The sequence below is a fragment of the Osmerus mordax genome, chromosome 24 (genome assembly GCF_038355195.1).
Source record: "Osmerus mordax isolate fOsmMor3 chromosome 24, fOsmMor3.pri, whole genome shotgun sequence".
NCBI lineage: Eukaryota > Metazoa > Chordata > Actinopteri > Osmeriformes > Osmeridae > Osmerus > Osmerus mordax.
Genome location: NC_090073.1, coordinates 1198079 through 1214699, shown reverse-complemented (window position 1 = coordinate 1214699; position 16621 = coordinate 1198079). Strand labels below are relative to the sequence as shown.

General features: G+C 42.8%; 1 protein-coding gene across 4 annotated transcripts in view; it reads right to left on the bottom strand.

Moving 5' to 3' along the window:
- rasgrf2b (Ras protein-specific guanine nucleotide-releasing factor 2b) overlaps positions 1 to 16621 on the bottom strand; it is an 83072-nt gene extending 66451 nt beyond the window's left edge. For all 4 annotated transcript variants that reach the window (XM_067227568.1, XM_067227569.1, XM_067227570.1 and 1 more), the window contains exons 1-7: positions 16346 to 16621; positions 11514 to 11620; positions 10937 to 11084; positions 10480 to 10569; positions 10098 to 10234; positions 9342 to 9458; positions 568 to 647 (exon numbers count right to left, since the gene is read on the bottom strand). In XM_067227568.1, the coding sequence (XP_067083669.1) occupies positions 568 to 647; positions 9342 to 9458; positions 10098 to 10234; positions 10480 to 10569; positions 10937 to 11084; positions 11514 to 11620; positions 16346 to 16621 (955 nt within the window). The remainder of the gene's footprint in view (positions 1 to 567; positions 648 to 9341; positions 9459 to 10097; positions 10235 to 10479; positions 10570 to 10936; positions 11085 to 11513; positions 11621 to 16345) is intronic.

Sequence of the window (16621 nt, the reverse complement as noted above, 5' to 3'; positions counted from 1 at the left end):
TGTCTCTCCTCTCCTTCAGTCTCTCCATTCTTCCTGTCTCCTTTCTTTCACTTACTGCCTCTTTCCCTTTGACTCCTCTCCTCTTTCTCCCTCTGTTTCCTCTTTTCTCTCCCTTCTCTGTCCGACTCTCTCCTCTCTGCCTGTCTCCTCTCCTCTTTCTCCCTCTGTCTCCTCTCTTCCCTCCCTCCCTTCTCTGTCTGACTTTCTATCATCTCTCCCTCTTTCTCCTTTTCTTCGTTCTCTCCCTCTCTCTCCTCTCTCCCTCTGTCTCCTCTCCCTCTTTCTCTGAATGCATCATTAATGCTTGTGTCTTTGTCTCTGAACAAGCCCCGCTTCAGGATTGGGTCTCCTTGGTGATTCTCATTAGTCAGGGTGGGTTTTAGGGGTAGAGGAATTATGGTCTGTCTGTGTGTCAGGCCATCCTTTGTCTATCAGGTGTGTGTCTGCTTTAGGATGAGATAGCAGAGGAAAGACAGAGGAAACAGATGAGATTGTATGTGTGTGTGTGTGCATATGTGTGTATGTGTCACATGTGTGTTTGTATGAGAGAGAGGGAGAGCAGCTTACCCAGCACCAGAGTAGGCCAGTTAGCGATGCGAGCCTTTAGGCCCTGATGAAAGATCTCATGCAGGAACATAATGGTCTCACTGAGGAACATTGTACACACAGAGAAGGAAACTCAAGTTAAATACATACATGTAGGCATGTATGTGTGAATATGAGTGTATGTGAATGATTTGTAGGGTTGTAGGGTAGGGTTGTAACTATAAAGATTCTAAATTTCCAAGAAACGTGGATTCGATAAGACACGCACATTTCGACTCCTCACTTAGGTTCCTAACTATATTACGAAGGGTATTACGATCCCTTGGTGGTATTTTTACGAAGATAAAAAAAGAAAGAGGTTTCTACCGCACTGTCTCTTGTACTCCCCCGGTTGAGCCTTTCACATGGCAACAGGCTGATTGGTTGAATTTACAGCTCTCCATTAATGATCGCATGACAAAATGAAACGTGGGGCACAAATAAAGGCAAAATTGCTCAAACTACTTCGTCGGAGAGTTCCGAGATAGTCTTTGGCGAAGCATGGTCAATAGAAATGGATAGATGGATGTTGGGGATTAGAGCAGGGTTCTCCAATCCTGGTCCTCGAGGGCCGCTTAGGTGCGCTGGAGCAGGAAAACATCTAAAACATGCAGGACAGCGGCCCTCGAGGACCAGGATTGGAGAACCCTGGATTAGAGCATTGCTGTCGCCACAGACAATCTTTTGGCGACTCCAGCTTTCACATTCTAGGATGCCAGAAAACAATTGAGTCTTGATGAACGTAGGAGTTAGCTAGCTGTGTGTTTTCCTATAGTAGGTTAGCTAGCTAGCTGCAGAGCTGTATCAGCAGTGTTCACGTTAATTTGGTAGTTGATAGCAAGATCGGACACTACGCACAAATGGGTCGGGTAGCTATTCAACAAATTTCCCATACATATAAATTGTAGGTTAGGCTACCCATCTCTATTTCCATCTCATAATTTGACATCAACTTTGTATGCTTTTTGTAGTTATATAGTGTAAGCATATGATAAGATAATAGGCCTACAAATGTTGTTGAATAAATAGCCTACAGAAAGCGTGACATGTTTTTCACAGGATACATCCATGGACATTGTCCTTTGTCTATTTGCACATCAGAATCAGAGCTAGAACAGAACATTATGTTCTTATATTTTTTCTCTCCAAGAAATTATTGGAACCGTAACCAAGATTAAAAAAGAACCAGATTCGAAAACCGGAATCGGAATCGACAAAATTGAAATTATACCCAACCCTAATGTGTGCGTGGGTTTGTACCATAAGGTGTGTTCGACTTCATGCAGTGCCGGCGACGCCAACAGCCGGCTGCAGCTGGCTGACTTGAAGCAGTGAATGCTGGTAAGACTTTTTGTCTGACTTGAGGCGGCACGAGGCTAGGTCATTGTGACGTATGCCATCTAAGTACCGTGAGATCGATTCAAGAACTGCCGGCTGTGTAGCCCATAGATATATATAAAGGCTATAGGCCGATATATGCTTCTCCGTTTTCCCAAAAACGGACACATGGGAACGCCCTCCTCTACGGGGAACGCCCTCTCGGAAAGCCCTCGGAGAGCCCTGGAGAGCTCGACGTGCACCTCCTGAATTTTCTAACTATCCGTCGTAATTTCGGATAGTTACGGATACCCCCTTGGCTGTGATTGGTCAGTATTAAGAACCACTTGCGTCAGGGGCGGGGTTGCCGTGATAAACAGGACGAACAGAATCCTTTGACCGCCATTGCTGTAAGTGTTTACAATTCATATTTCAGCTAAACAGTACATGTAAATCAGCATCTGAATTAAAATGTGACGATAAATGGGCAGTGTAGTTGCTGAAAATTTGCGTATTTTATTGATGAAACGGCTCATTTGTAAATTTGCTCCGACTTCTCGATAACCTAGGTAAATAAACACTCGACAACGACTTACAAAAAACCGTTGCGCCACCTTCTTTTCTGACGGTGAATTGTTTTCAGCACCCACAGCCTACGGAGAACCATAAACGCAGTCTATCCGTCTGTATCCGTCCGTATCCGTAAGCCCGCCCATCCGTAAACGGAGTCGGAGAAGCATATTGCGGCATTAAGTCTCGTCCGCGTTGCCAGCCATCTTGCTACAGTCAACTCGCTCACCCATAACATTGTGTTGGTTCTACATGTACTTTTTAAATAACCATAACTTGCTACATTTTCAACCGATTTTTTTACGGTTTGGTTTGTTATCAACGTCAGAGATGTCATTATGCCACTGCATACTTCTATTCTATATATTAAAAAAAATAAACATTATTATTCATAAGTATGCAGTGGCATAACGACATCTCTGACGTTGATAACAAACCAAACCGTTTAAAAATCGGTTGAAAATGTAGCATATATTATAATTATTATATATATAATTTATATATATCTATGGTGTAGCCGACAAGGGGCAAGCTGAAAAATGCCAATGTGGAAGTGGCTTAAAGTGCAATGCCGCCGATGATCGCCAGGGGCTGGCTCCAAAAAACTCAATTGCAATTGACTCCCATTCAAAAATCGCCAACTTCTCTCAGAAATACTATGTTTTTGTTTTTTTTCACAATTCATTATGGTGTCATTAGCGAGATCAAAGATTGGTATTTTTGGGGCCGTGGATGGCTTGATTGATAGGTCTACTAGCCAGGGGCATAGAGGAGAAAGGCCGTTAGCGAGGAGGGAATCTACCTAATGACAGCATAATGTCATTAGCAGGGATGTAGTGGGGGCTAAACGCACGTATACGCCGTTTACGCACCTCCCGAAATTGGGAAATTGCGTTTATCCACCTCTAAATTGCGGAAATTGCGTTTATCCACCTCTAAATAGCTTTTATGTGCGTTTACGAACATCTAAGTTCCCTGCGCCTCGTATTCTGCCGTTGGAATAATCTGAAATACATTTGGTGTAATTTTAAAGAGCCAAAAACTAAATTTCATGTTGTTGAAACGCTGTAGTCTGAATCATTTCAACTGCGCTGTATATGGTGTATGCTGTATTTGGGGAGTCAGGTGGCTGAGCAGTGAGGGTATCGGGCTAGTAATATGAAGGTTGCCAGTTCGATTCCCGGCCGTGCCAAATTATGTTGTGTCCTTGGGCAAGGCACTTCACCCTACTTTCCTCAGGGGGAATGTCCCTGTACTTACTGTAAGTCGCTCTGGATAAGAGCGTCTGCTAAATGACTAAAATGTAAATGTAAATATGGTCTGTGACCCTCCTATCAAGGCAACGCATTGAGGAAGTACTACAAAGTACTATGTAAACACACACGTTGTGGATTAGCCTACCTGTTCGGAATGGATTAATTAGCCATGGATATCAGGCGATTTTTGAAGAGACCATCGAGTGCTCCCACTCCCACAGATGCCGGCAAAAGGCCTCAAGTACAGAGTAAGATCAATTTACGTTTGTAAACGTTGTTTTGGTTCGCACAACATCCCATTAAGACAGGGACAAACGCTAGCGGCTAGCCTAATAACTTGCTTTCAAATACAATGATGCAGGTACAAGCCAACCTTACTGGTTCCATCTAAATAGGCCTAATGAATGTAATAATAAATAAATAATCAAATTCATAGTTTACCCACCTCTAATTTTACCACTACACCACTGGTCATTAGGTAGATTAATTTCACATTTCATAAAAAAATATGAAATGTTCCTTATTGTTAGGGCTGTCCCCGACTAAGATTTTCTTTGGTCAACCAAGACTCGACTAAACACTTCTGAAAATCGATTAATCAAAATTTGAAACAGGTTTTTTTTCTATAAATGTCACAATGTTTTTCATCAAACGCTTTTGTGTGATGTTTTACCTCACTGTTTTAAGAGATAATATGAAAGAAATACATATGTAAGAAGGGAGATTGACAACTAGACAAACATAAATGTACAAACATTTTCCCGATCTGACTCAATGTAGCTGCTGGACATTCCAGATTCAGCCGCTATAAAATAAGCTAATTAGTAATAATAAGTCTTGTGTCACTAGTCCTGTTGTTACCGAATGCCGATATAATACAAAATACCTGATTGGTTATTATGTAATATCTCTTACAATGTACTACAAATTAAAAATATTGTTTGAGCAAATCGTCAGAGCGCGCTGATCACTGGCTGAAAACGTGCAGCATGCAAACTTACGTAGAAGCCGAGTGGGGAACGGTGCAACAGAGAAAGATTTTGTTGTCTTGGCCGGAGAAGATAATGTCATTCGATTTGAATCACATCCAAATCGAATGACATTCATTTTTCAACCCAGCGCGTTAGCATGAGCGAAGTAGACCTAGGTCAACGTACGTTTTTCAGGTGGTAGGCTACATCATATTCGACGTCGAACTTTGAAAAATAAACCGTTGTTGGCAGAGTTTGCATTCAAAGTTTTTTGAGTCACCCGGTACTTTGTAAATGTAAATGTACTTTAATGAAATTCTGCTATACCACAGATTTCTTTGCCATTTTGACTAATAACACCGACAAAGTAGGCTATGGCAGAGTTTGTAGTTCGGCAGCCAATTGTGCTCGTGCCGTGTGCAAAAAAACAAACCAAAACAAAGCGCAGATTAACGAAAGGGAAAACAATAACACCTTTTCTATTAAATTATATATTTTTAGAGTTGCTTTATTTGTCTTAAATAATATAATCTACAATTTCTGTAGAACATTTCTTTAATTCAGCAATGGTGACACAAGCGGGAATCAGATCTCACACTGCCAATACAGCAGCTCGACTTAAAAAATCTTAGTCGACCAAGAGCATATCGACCAGAAAGTCGACTAGTCGACTCAGTGGGGACAGCCCTACTTATTGTATTCCAGTATTCTATAGAAACACGTGAAAACATTTTCCTCAAATACTCTGAACCAGCAAACTTTGCAAAACACAACATTTGTCATTGCCAAAACTTACGGCCACGACTGTATATTGGTCGTAGTCATCGTGACGTCACCCATTGGTTTGTGAAAGCCCGTTTTGAAGCCTTAATTTTTGCACTTCCTGGTCACCATCTTTGTTTTTTGGAGCCAGAAGTGACCACATTTGGACGAGAGGGCGGAGTGGGGAAGGGGCGAAGAGCGGGAGAAGCCGAGGACACAAAGCACACCCACCTCGCTAACGGCCTTTCTCCTCTATGCCCCTGGCTAGTAGACCTATCAATCAAGCCATCCATGCCCCGATCTGAGGCCTAATATCTAAAAAAATATTTTCAGATGGACCACCAGGACACTGATAAGGAGAAGGGAATCTACCTAATGACAGCATAATGAATTGTGGAAAAAGAAATTGACTTAGTATTTCATGAGAGAAGTTGGCGATTTTTGAATGGGAGTCAATTGGAGCCAGAGTTTTTTGGAGGCAGCCCCTGGTGAACATCAGCGGTATTGCACTTTAAGCCATTTTTCAGGCCCGGAGGTGGCCCCTTGGATGTGTACCAAGCCCCCACCCCTTGCTCCTCAGCTTGAGGCAAAGGCCCCAGTGGATGTTGGTTTGCATTTCCGATTAGGTACCAGGCTCGTTCGGTCGATTTCATTCTATAAACTCAAGTCAACATATCCTGAACTATCTTCCCCAATATATTTTTGTTACATTCTCGAACCTGTCTCATACTACTAGCATTTTGTTTGTAGACTTTATTCCCGTTATTTGAAAGCAGATTTGAAATTGTTGTCATTAACGTTTTTACATTAATGACACGATAAAGGCAATAACTATATAATGTTAAGTGTTAAGGCTTGAGCATATATTGTTGTCTACCTGGAGCAAAGACGAAGATGAATACATTTGCTGTTTATCAATCCAAAGAACGCTAAGAAAGCACACCCAAGTGTCCTTGCGAAAACGGTCTTGCAAGACCGCAGGACGGAAAACGATTTGAGATGCGTGTTCTTGGTTATTATCTTACAATTACTTCTGGGAAATCAGATGCGTTCTCGCTGGCCAAGTCACCAACCTATGCATTCTCGATAAAAGGGGCGGATCAAGAACACTTCCAGGTTCCAGTTGCGAGCATGCACGAGCCTCGGAGCTAGGAGCATGTCACTAGGTGCGTTCGACATGGACTGACTTCATGCAGCGCTGCAGCCGGTTGCAGGCGCCTGACTTGAAACAGTGAATTCTGCTTAGACTTTTTTTCCGACTTGAGACGGCGCCGAGGCTAGGTCACTGTGACGTAGCCATCAAAGTACCGTGAGATCGATTTGAGAACTGCCGGCTGTGTAGCCGAGCGCATTTTCTCAAGAGCAACTGCACGGGTTCTAATGACGACACAGCTATTTCATGATTGGCCAGACTCACACACGACAACTTTGACGCGTGTTTTGTAATTATTCTGACACCTTCAGTTTCGCCAACGCTCAAATCCGGACCAAACTGTTTAATTGAATTAAAAATGTGTTAAAGAAAGGGTTTTAGTCCGCCTCTTCACTAACGGAAAGACTAAGTTTAATTATAAATAAAGTAAAGTAAGCAAACAGCGCTTAATCGGCCATGACTGACGTCAACGCAGCAAACCACGAGAAGCTGGAATGTCCGACTTCACAGAGCCGTTTTCAACTCCTCCCCGACTGCAAGCGGCTACTCTCGCCGGTCGTTTCATGCAGCCGCAGTCCATGTCGAATGCACCTACTGTTCTGCGCAAGACTGGACAAGCCGGAACTTGAAAGATGGCGCGGTCCGTTTCAAGCTCTCGCTTGCCTCACTGCACCACTTAACACTTTCTATGGAAACGAACTGGGACAACATCTTTCAAGAGCCGATTCGCTTGGTCTAGTTATATAGGTCTATGGCAGGGGCATCGTTAGATCCTTTTTACTAGGGCACGTGACCCAGTATAAATCTGCTGTGCCCCAGTAAAATCAAAAGTTTTAACAATTTACTTTATTAGTCAGTGCATTCATTTAGATTGATAATCCCGGAAAAAATAAACGCAGTATCCCAATCAACGCTTGTAAAATCAAAGCAGTTTAACCAAAAACACAAACCGATGCCGCAGCACGCACACAGAAGTCTAGGTGTAGGACTTGGCAAACAATTGAGGTAGGATAAAAAAACATTACAAAACTAAACTAGAGAGGGTACAATTTCTGGGGAAATTGTAGGGTGTGCTTGCTTGCGTCGGTTGCACAGGGGTCCGTTTTTGAATAACATTTTTACAACTGATATTTCTGTATATTTTATATAAAAATGCATACTTATTATTTATAAAGATGACATAGATTTAAAAGCATTTTTTTTTTTTGCTGCTCATTTACAACTGAAAATACGAGTGAAGTGTAGAATGAAATAGATGTCTTCTCATTTCCCCTGCAAGAGGCAGCCTCATCGTTGAAACAAAACGAATAAATTGGGCAGACCGGTGTAAAAATTGACCTAGTCTATGACTTAAACGTCATTTTAAGTTTTTCCCTTCTCATGATATTTTCAGGCATTTAGCCTACTCATTGCATTCATTCATTAATAAAGAACCCCCTTTGAAGATTATTCTACGACGTTACCCGGCAGTAGAAGATGGAATCGCGATTCAAACAGTACCATCTGCTAACTGAAAATATGCCCCCCAAAACGTAAATAAGCTTGAGATTTATTTAGTGGAAAATCGCTCATTCATTGACTTCCTAAACAGCTGTTTAGTGTAGATGTTTTTGTACAGTAGTGTGTCTCGCGTAAGCTACAGCGTTGCAGTGAGCTACACTGGTTTGAAACCACAGGTAATGGTAATTTCACCAACAAATCGTTTTCTAATGTCAGAATAAATCCTACAATGAAAATGTATATGTGGGGAATGTTTATTTTAACGATCGAAAACAGATAACGCTACATCATAGACCACTGTAGTATGTGTTGCCCGGGCAACACAGGCTAATGTCATGATGCTAATACTTCAGTGAAATAGTAGACTACTGTTTCCGAAAGTAGATGTACTTCCTTAATAATATCAGCTTATATTGTACATTACACATCACAATTGTGTGTCATATCACAAAGTAAAATGAGTAAATAATTATCACCCTGGCCTCTTTTCTTGTGGCGTTTCTGCAGCTGCCTTGCAGTAAAGCTATAGTTAGCCTAGCTATCCCCCAAGTTAACAGATGCTAAACGAATGTTCTGGCAAAGGTAGTCACGCGTGTTTTCGTGACGTTAGTGACGCAGTGACGTTAGTAACGTCAGTGACTGTGGCTAGCAAATTAGCCACCGTTAGCTTCACTTTTCGCCACAAAAACTTAACTTAAGCTTAAACCATGCAACGGAACGTAAATTCCAATAGAAGCAACTCAATCGCTACCAAGACTAAACTTTTGACACCTACGTTGTCTATGTAGGCCAAATATTGACTGAGTTTTAGGGGGGCAAAAAGAATAATAATAATATATATGTGAGAGTACAAAGGTTGTGCCCTTGCCGAAGGCAAAGCACACCCAATAAAGTTTCCACATGATAGGCCATCGATCATCTTATTTTGACAAAAACATAAAAACAATATTACATGAAGCTCAAAAAACGTATTTGCGCTCAAATGAATGCGGAAAACAATTGCACGCTTGCATTAACCATTAATGTCCCTACCAAAGCTGATATCAAACTTGCGTCCCTGAACTGTTGTATAGTGTGTTAAGCAAGGGGAGTTTCTATAGCCTAGTAGTGCATTTTGCGCAGCAAGCTTGTAAGAAAAAAAGGGATATGAATAGGGGCCTGTGCCCCAGTAGGGCTTTATGTCTGACAACGCCCCTGGTCTATGGTGTGTACAATGTATAGTCTCACCTGTTGAGGAACACACTGCTGACGTCATCATGTCTGATAGGAGGCTTCTTAGAGCTGGCTGCCATGCGGAGTGGCCGCAGGAAACAGTTGACCAGGATAGACAGCTGGTGGACATATCTAGACCCAGACCAGACTAGGCTTAGAACAGGACTTGGCTTTGAGAGTTGGATTTGAGTAACGAAGAAATGTGACTTGGCTTGATTTACACTTTTGATCAATTGACTTCAGCATTTAACTTTAGACAAGAGACTTGAGAATAATGTAAGTCACTATGTAAACACTCAGTTTTGTAAACACACTGACAATAACCCTTTTTAGATTATGAATAATAATGACACATTGTCCAATAAACAGATTATAATTGCTGATAATAATAAGCTTACAATTATCAGCAAGGTAATTTGCATATGTGTCTGTGTGTTCTTATTGATGTGTGCTCTACATTTGTCTTCCCTTCTGTTCCCTCCAAAATTCAGGTGTCCAGCTGTTATCAACCGGACCTTCATCCGGCCAATCGTAGACATGTCCTATACCAGGACTAGGGTTGTACTATGACTAGAGTTAAATCAGGACTAGATTTAGATCAGAACTAGACTAAGACTAGGGTTAGATCAGGACTATAGTTAGACCAGGACTAGGGTTAGACCACGACTAGACAGACCAGGTGTAAGGTTACACCAGGACTAGGATTAGACCAGGACCAGACTACAACTAGGGTTAGACCAGGACCAGACTGTGTGTGTAATAGCTACGTACTCTGTCTCTGCCTCAACCATGTTGAAGACAATCTGGTTCCTCTTCCTCATGCTCTCAGCGTGGGGGGAGCTGATGTAGTCCTGGACGATGCTCTTCCACTTCCTCCTGCACAGCCAGCCTCGCATGAAGCCCTGGACCTACAAGCACACACATAGATACAGACAAATGGGTTAGCTGGTCTTAGTGTATCTCCCTCCACATGCAGGTTAGCTGGGTGTGTGGTGTGTGGGTGGTCTGTGTGGGCTGGCTATGTGGTGTGTGTGTGGTGGCTATGTGGTGAGCGTGTGGTGTTTGTGTTGTCTGAGTAGTGAGTGTGGGGTGGGTGTGTGGTGTGTATGGTGAGTGTGGGATGTGTGTGTGAGGTGGTTGTGTGTGTCTTTACCTTCTTGATCTTCTTGATGTCTGGGTCATCTTGCTCCTGCTGGGTGTGGTAGGGCTTCATCCTCTCCTTGGTCTTGTTCAGTGCCAGGATCTGATAACACACCAGCTGCTCATGACCACCATGCAAATACACAAATAACTTGTGGGTTGTGGTAATGTGTGCATGTTAAAACATTGAACCAATCTGATCTGTTTGTGCATGCGCCGTGGATGTGTAGGTGTTACTCTGTCAGATAAGCATCAGATCAGATTTCCTCTTCATAAAATTACACACACAACACAGAGTGAATAAGTAAGCAAATGGAGGATTACAATATCCTGTGCATGGATGGACAGATGGCCTACCCTTGAGGCTTTTGGGTTAAACATTGGCAAAGTATGTAACACTGATACACACACCACACAACATCAACTTCTCTATTGCCGTGTTCCTGCTGAGTCCATGTGTGTGTGTGTACCTCAGCCTTCAGCCTCTCGATCTCCGTGTCCTGGTCCTCCAGCTGGGTGCGGAGTTGGTTGGCCGCCACCTTCTCGGTCTCCACAATCTGGACAAGGTGGATGTACTTTTGCATCAGTACCTCGCGCTCGATGATGATGTCAGAGTAACTGCAACCACAGCCGAACAAAGATTATGTCACTGAATGATGGCACTCCTCAAGTCTCTCATACACAAAATGACCTGCTGTTAGTTACTGAGACGATTGCTGATGCTGGAATCAGTATACATCGAACCATACTAGATGATTACCATCATCCAACCATGTTAGGAGATGTTTATTATGCTTAAAATCAAAGGTAATATAATCTGGAGACGTTTACCTCCCGGTGTTCACTCACAAATCATCAAGAAAATGATGTTCTAAGTGTGGATATTGGTCCACTCATTAACGTCTATCTGACAAATAACAGGGCATACTAGAAGGACAGAGGGATGGAGAGAGAGGAGGAAGAGAGGCAGAAAAGGGAGAGGGAAAGACAGGGAGAAAGGGAGAGAGGGAGATGAAGAAAGGGAATGACCATGGGAGAGGCGTATACCTGGCTTGCTGTATGGCCTCCACCCATTCGTCACATTCATTCTCCTCATCTGTTCGCAGCTCCAGGGGCTTCTGTCCGTCGTGGCCAAACACTATAAGGAAGTAATGCTGTAGGGAGAGGGCAGGTCAGCATACACACACAAACACTCACTCTGCATCTGGGCTTTGCCCAACCACTTCCTTCTATTCCTCATCCAATGTCCTATAATTATAGTCCCTGATGTACCTACCCCCCACATACACACACCAGAACACATACACACCAGGAGCATTATGTGAACCGATTGAAGCTTTTATTCAAATGCTTCTGGCCCGGAGCACTGCTATTCATAGACGAGCACACTGGCCTCCTCTTCCTCCTCTTCATCTCAATCTCTCCACCTCCCATCTCTCCTCTTTCTCACTGTACTTTATCCTCCTCTTCTGCCCTTTCTATTTCTAATTACTCTATAATTTTTTACAAAGAGTTCAAAAACGGAGAGTGGAGGGAGAAAGTGAGGAGAGAGTGAAAGAGAAGGGAAGAAAGAATGATTGCAACATTGAGCAAAAGAGAGAGCGATTGAAATAAGGAGAGATAGAGAGAGGGAAAGAGACAGAGGGAAGGAGAGTGGGAGAGAGACTGAGACAGAAGGAAAGAGACAGAGGGTAAGAGAGGGAAGTGGACAAGTGTTATTACAAAACATGTCTTTAAGGTAGGCACAATTGTAAACCATGTCACTACCTAACAACAAAAATGTTTCCAAGGCAACATATTCTCCCAGCACTCCAGAGATGTTCTGTCGTTTTATTTTCAGCTATTCAATCTTTTTCCCTCCTCTACTCATCCTCCTCTTTCAGTTCTGATAGAAGGACATGTTTAATTTCTAATTCTCTGCTCCTGTCCCCTCCTATCCTCTCCTTTCTTGTTCTCTTCTCTCTCCTCCTCTCCTCATGTTGTTCTGTGTCACTGACACCTGCAGGGTCATTACCATTACAAATAAAATACAACAGAGAACCAGCTGTGCAAGTGTGTGTGTGTAGCCAGGGGCTCAAATGGGTGATATCATACAAAGATTGGGGGGAGACACATAATTAGCTTTTTTCTGTGTATTTCAAAGAGAGAATACTGAATACTATTTCTCGGTTTATTTGGTTTATTTGGTGTCAGTCTTGGCTCATACAGAAAACTTTATAAAGTTTATGTTGGCATTTAATTGCTCTGACGTTTAACTTTGCTGCGAGGATTCCCGTTTATAGGGATTACCCATTGGCTACTATTGTGCAGGTGCTGTCCAGTTGCACTAGTACTGAGGTCAGTGCTAAATAATTAGTTTTTAATTATATTATTATTATGTTCATTAGTTGCCACGTGTCTGTGTGTGTGTGAGAGGTAACAAGTCTATATTAACCCCCAGCAGTTATTAAATTCTCAGAACATTATGTAACATTGCTTCTCAGCTGTTCCCAAACGACAATTAGCAAAGCTGTGTATGTGTGGGTGTATGTGTGTGAGAGAGAAAGGCGAGGTGGAGGATAATGAGCAGGTGCTATTGTTCTCTCTTCTCTCACGTAATTTCTCTCCTTCTCTATGTCTTACAAACACACACACACACAGATGTGAGGTTTGTCACTCAGCATGACTGACTGACAGCAGCTGAAATCATGCAGCTTGTTGGGGCCAGAGGGTGTTCTTGTCATTGTGTCATTGTGTGTATCAGTAACAGACAGTGTTCTCTTGTCACCAGCTGCAGATTTCCTTTTTCTTTCTTTCTTTCTTTCTTTCTTTCTCGGAGTAGTTAACTGAGCTAGATGTTCTAGACTTCTTGGTCACATAGTTTACCACTATTCTCTCTCTCTCTCTCTCTCTCTCTCTCTCTCTCTCTCTCTCTCTCTCTCTCTCTCTCTCTCTCTCTCTCTCTCTCTCTCTCTCTCTCTCTCTCTCTCTCTCTCTCTCTCTCACACACACACACACACACACACACACACACACACACACACACACACAGGTTTCTTTTACTATCTTATGGAGGACTGACAATTCAATCCCATTCAAAATGGTGTTATCTTTATTAACCCCTGATCCTAACCTTAACCCTTTCAATCCATTCTAACCCTAATCTCCTTAGCCCCAGAAAAAACACTTGAAAGTTATGGGACCCAAGAAAATATCCCCACAAGGTAATTTTGTTCTTACTTTACTAGTTAAACAACACACACAGCTGGACAGCACAAGACAGCACAGCTGAAAATTGTGTATCCTGCTGCATGAGTTAGTATCTTTCATTGTTTGAGTAACCTAGAAGACAATCCACCTAGTTACCAACACACCAACCAACCTTGTACCAAACCAGTAACCAAGCTAGTAATCAACCCATCTGGTATCCAACCCACTTAGTAACCAAGCTAGTAACTAACCCACTTAGTAACGTACATACCTACTCACCAAGCTACCTATTAACCAATCCACTTCGTCACCAACTAGTACATAGTAACCATAGTAACCAAGCTAGTAACCAAACTACATAGTAACCAAGCTACCTAGTAACCAACACACCTCTCCATACAGGACTATCAACTTCCTACTATCACCATGCCACTCTCTTCTCTCCATACAGCACTATCATTGTGGTGGGCCAGAACAGCTGGAGACAGACACACACACACTCCAATAGCCTCAGATGCACAGCCTTGCATCTGAGGCTGGAGAGCTCTCAACCTGTCCTGGATGGTTTCCACAGCGACCATGGTGTTGCATCAGCTGTGTGTGTGTGTTTGCATGTGCATCTATACAGATTGTCATAAATGTGGATTTAGACCCACACAACAAACGCACACACACACAATTGCACATCCTTATTGATTTGAGCCCCAAGACAGTCTTTAGAAGTGACAATTTAGACTAGTGTGATGAACATCCTCAGAACTGATCTCTCCATAAATATTCAAGAAGGCTTAGTTGAACGTTTGAGTGTGTGCATTCTATTATTTGTATGTTTTATTTATATGTATAGTTTTGTTAGTGTCCATGTTTGCAACTCTGAATGTGTGCATGTTAGCCAGTATGTGTGGGAATGTGTGTTTGTGTCTGTGTGTGCGCATATGTGTGGATGGGTGTATTTGTGTAGGTGTGTGCAAGTTTATCGTGTGGCTAAGGGTCTAGAACGCTGCACAGTGCAGAGATGAGAGTGCAACAGAGAGAGGGAGAGGGTGAGAGAGAAAACAAAAGATTAGTGCTCCTCACACCTCTTAGTCAAGCACATACTCTGGGTCTCCCAGTAATAATGTTTATACAGTATGCACCTTCCAAGCCATAGCTAGAACTCTCATATTCTGCTTGATTTATATTTCATTGTATAACACACTCCCATAAACACAGTCCGACATGCTCCAGTGTTGTTGTGCTGTTTGACCCTCTGTGTTTATAGGTGCAAGTGTGTGTGCTCGTGTGTGTGTGTGTGTCCATGTGTTATTACCTAACCCTAACACCAGAACCTGAACACTTCACGCTAAAATGGCCTAACACTAGAATTATGACTGTTGTGAATTTGCTGTGTCTGCTACAGTGTGTGGGTGCTAGTGTGTGTTGCTGCTTGGATGTGTGTACATTTACTTGCATAGTAACACATGGCTAGCTGAGAGCACAGAGACAAAGAATAAAATAACCCTAATTAAACAACACAGCTGAAGAAAAAGGGGGTCTGACAGATACAGAGGGAGAGAGAAAAGACAGATAAAAGAAATAGAGGGGGCAAGAGGAAGAGACAAATAGAGTGAAATACAGAGTAAGAGAGGGAGAGAGAGGAAGGGAGACAATAAAAGAGAGGAGAGGGAGACAATAAAAGAGAAAGCGAGAGAGAAAAATTGAAGAGAGAGGAAGAGACAGGGAGCAAGCACATCTCACATGATCTTTTCCTCTTTGACCATTGCTTGCCTGAGAAGGGGCAATTAGAACTGGATAATTAACATACACAAGACTTTAGATCATACACACAGGTCTACAGAACACAGACATAGAGCTTTACAAATTGTTGTTCACAGAACATACACAGGCCCACAAACACGCATTACACACAGGCCAACAGAACACACACACACACATTGTGGGTGGTACAAGAAGAATTTGTGTGGGGGTGAATGTTGGCAGTTTGAACAGACCTGTCCAGACAACACCAATTAATGCATATAGGTTCGAATCTCTCGACCAGAACCGGAGGAACAATACACTAGCGCTTCCGTGTAGCCACCACAGCCACTGATGTCATATGTCATATAGGTTCCTCTTAAACGTTACAATGAGACGGCGCTCATTCAACAGGTTCATTCAGTACGTTCTGCAGGGGCTAGATAGAATCTTTCTCCTGTTCCTGCTCTACCCATCTTCCTGTGAATATGTTGCTGTTTTTTACTCTTTCTCACAAACAAACACACACACACGCACACAAGCTGTTGCACAAGCAAGTATCTGATAAGAATTTTACTAAAAGCGATCATGCACGAAAACACCCCGAGGACGTTCTAGTCCACGCCCCGTAAAGTGGGAAGACACAACACCCTTACCCTCCAGATTGCACTGGTACCCGTTTCTTTAAATGCTGTACAGATATTCAGAATAAATCAATGAATCAATCAAAATATCTTTGTATTTTTTACAAGCAATGACATATTTCGCCCATAGAACTACCTCTCAGCCAACCTAAACCATCAAGGAAGACAAGGAAAACTCACAGGAAAAGTAATTGAGAAAAAAATTGAAGAAACCTTGGGAGGAGCAATTCGGTGAGGGGTCCCCTCCTCCAGAGACGGTTGGTGACAGAACTAACCTTGCGTAATTCTCTCAGTCTCTCTTTCTCTCACCTGTTTATCCAAGGGCTCCTTTCCCGCTGTGGAGACTTTGGGCGCGGGCACACGCTCGCAGGTGCATCCTTCCAACAGGTAAATCCCTGAAGGTCGCGCGCTCTGTTCATTCTCGAAGTAAAACAGCACGTTCTGGTACAGTGCAAAGAACTTATCGTGCCAGCGGCTGTTCTCCGTGGTCTTCTTGCTCAGATAACCGCGCTTGGTCCCTTCCTTACGCGCTACCACTGAGAGGAACAGTGCGTGACCCTCGTTGTAACGGACACTCTTCTGCAT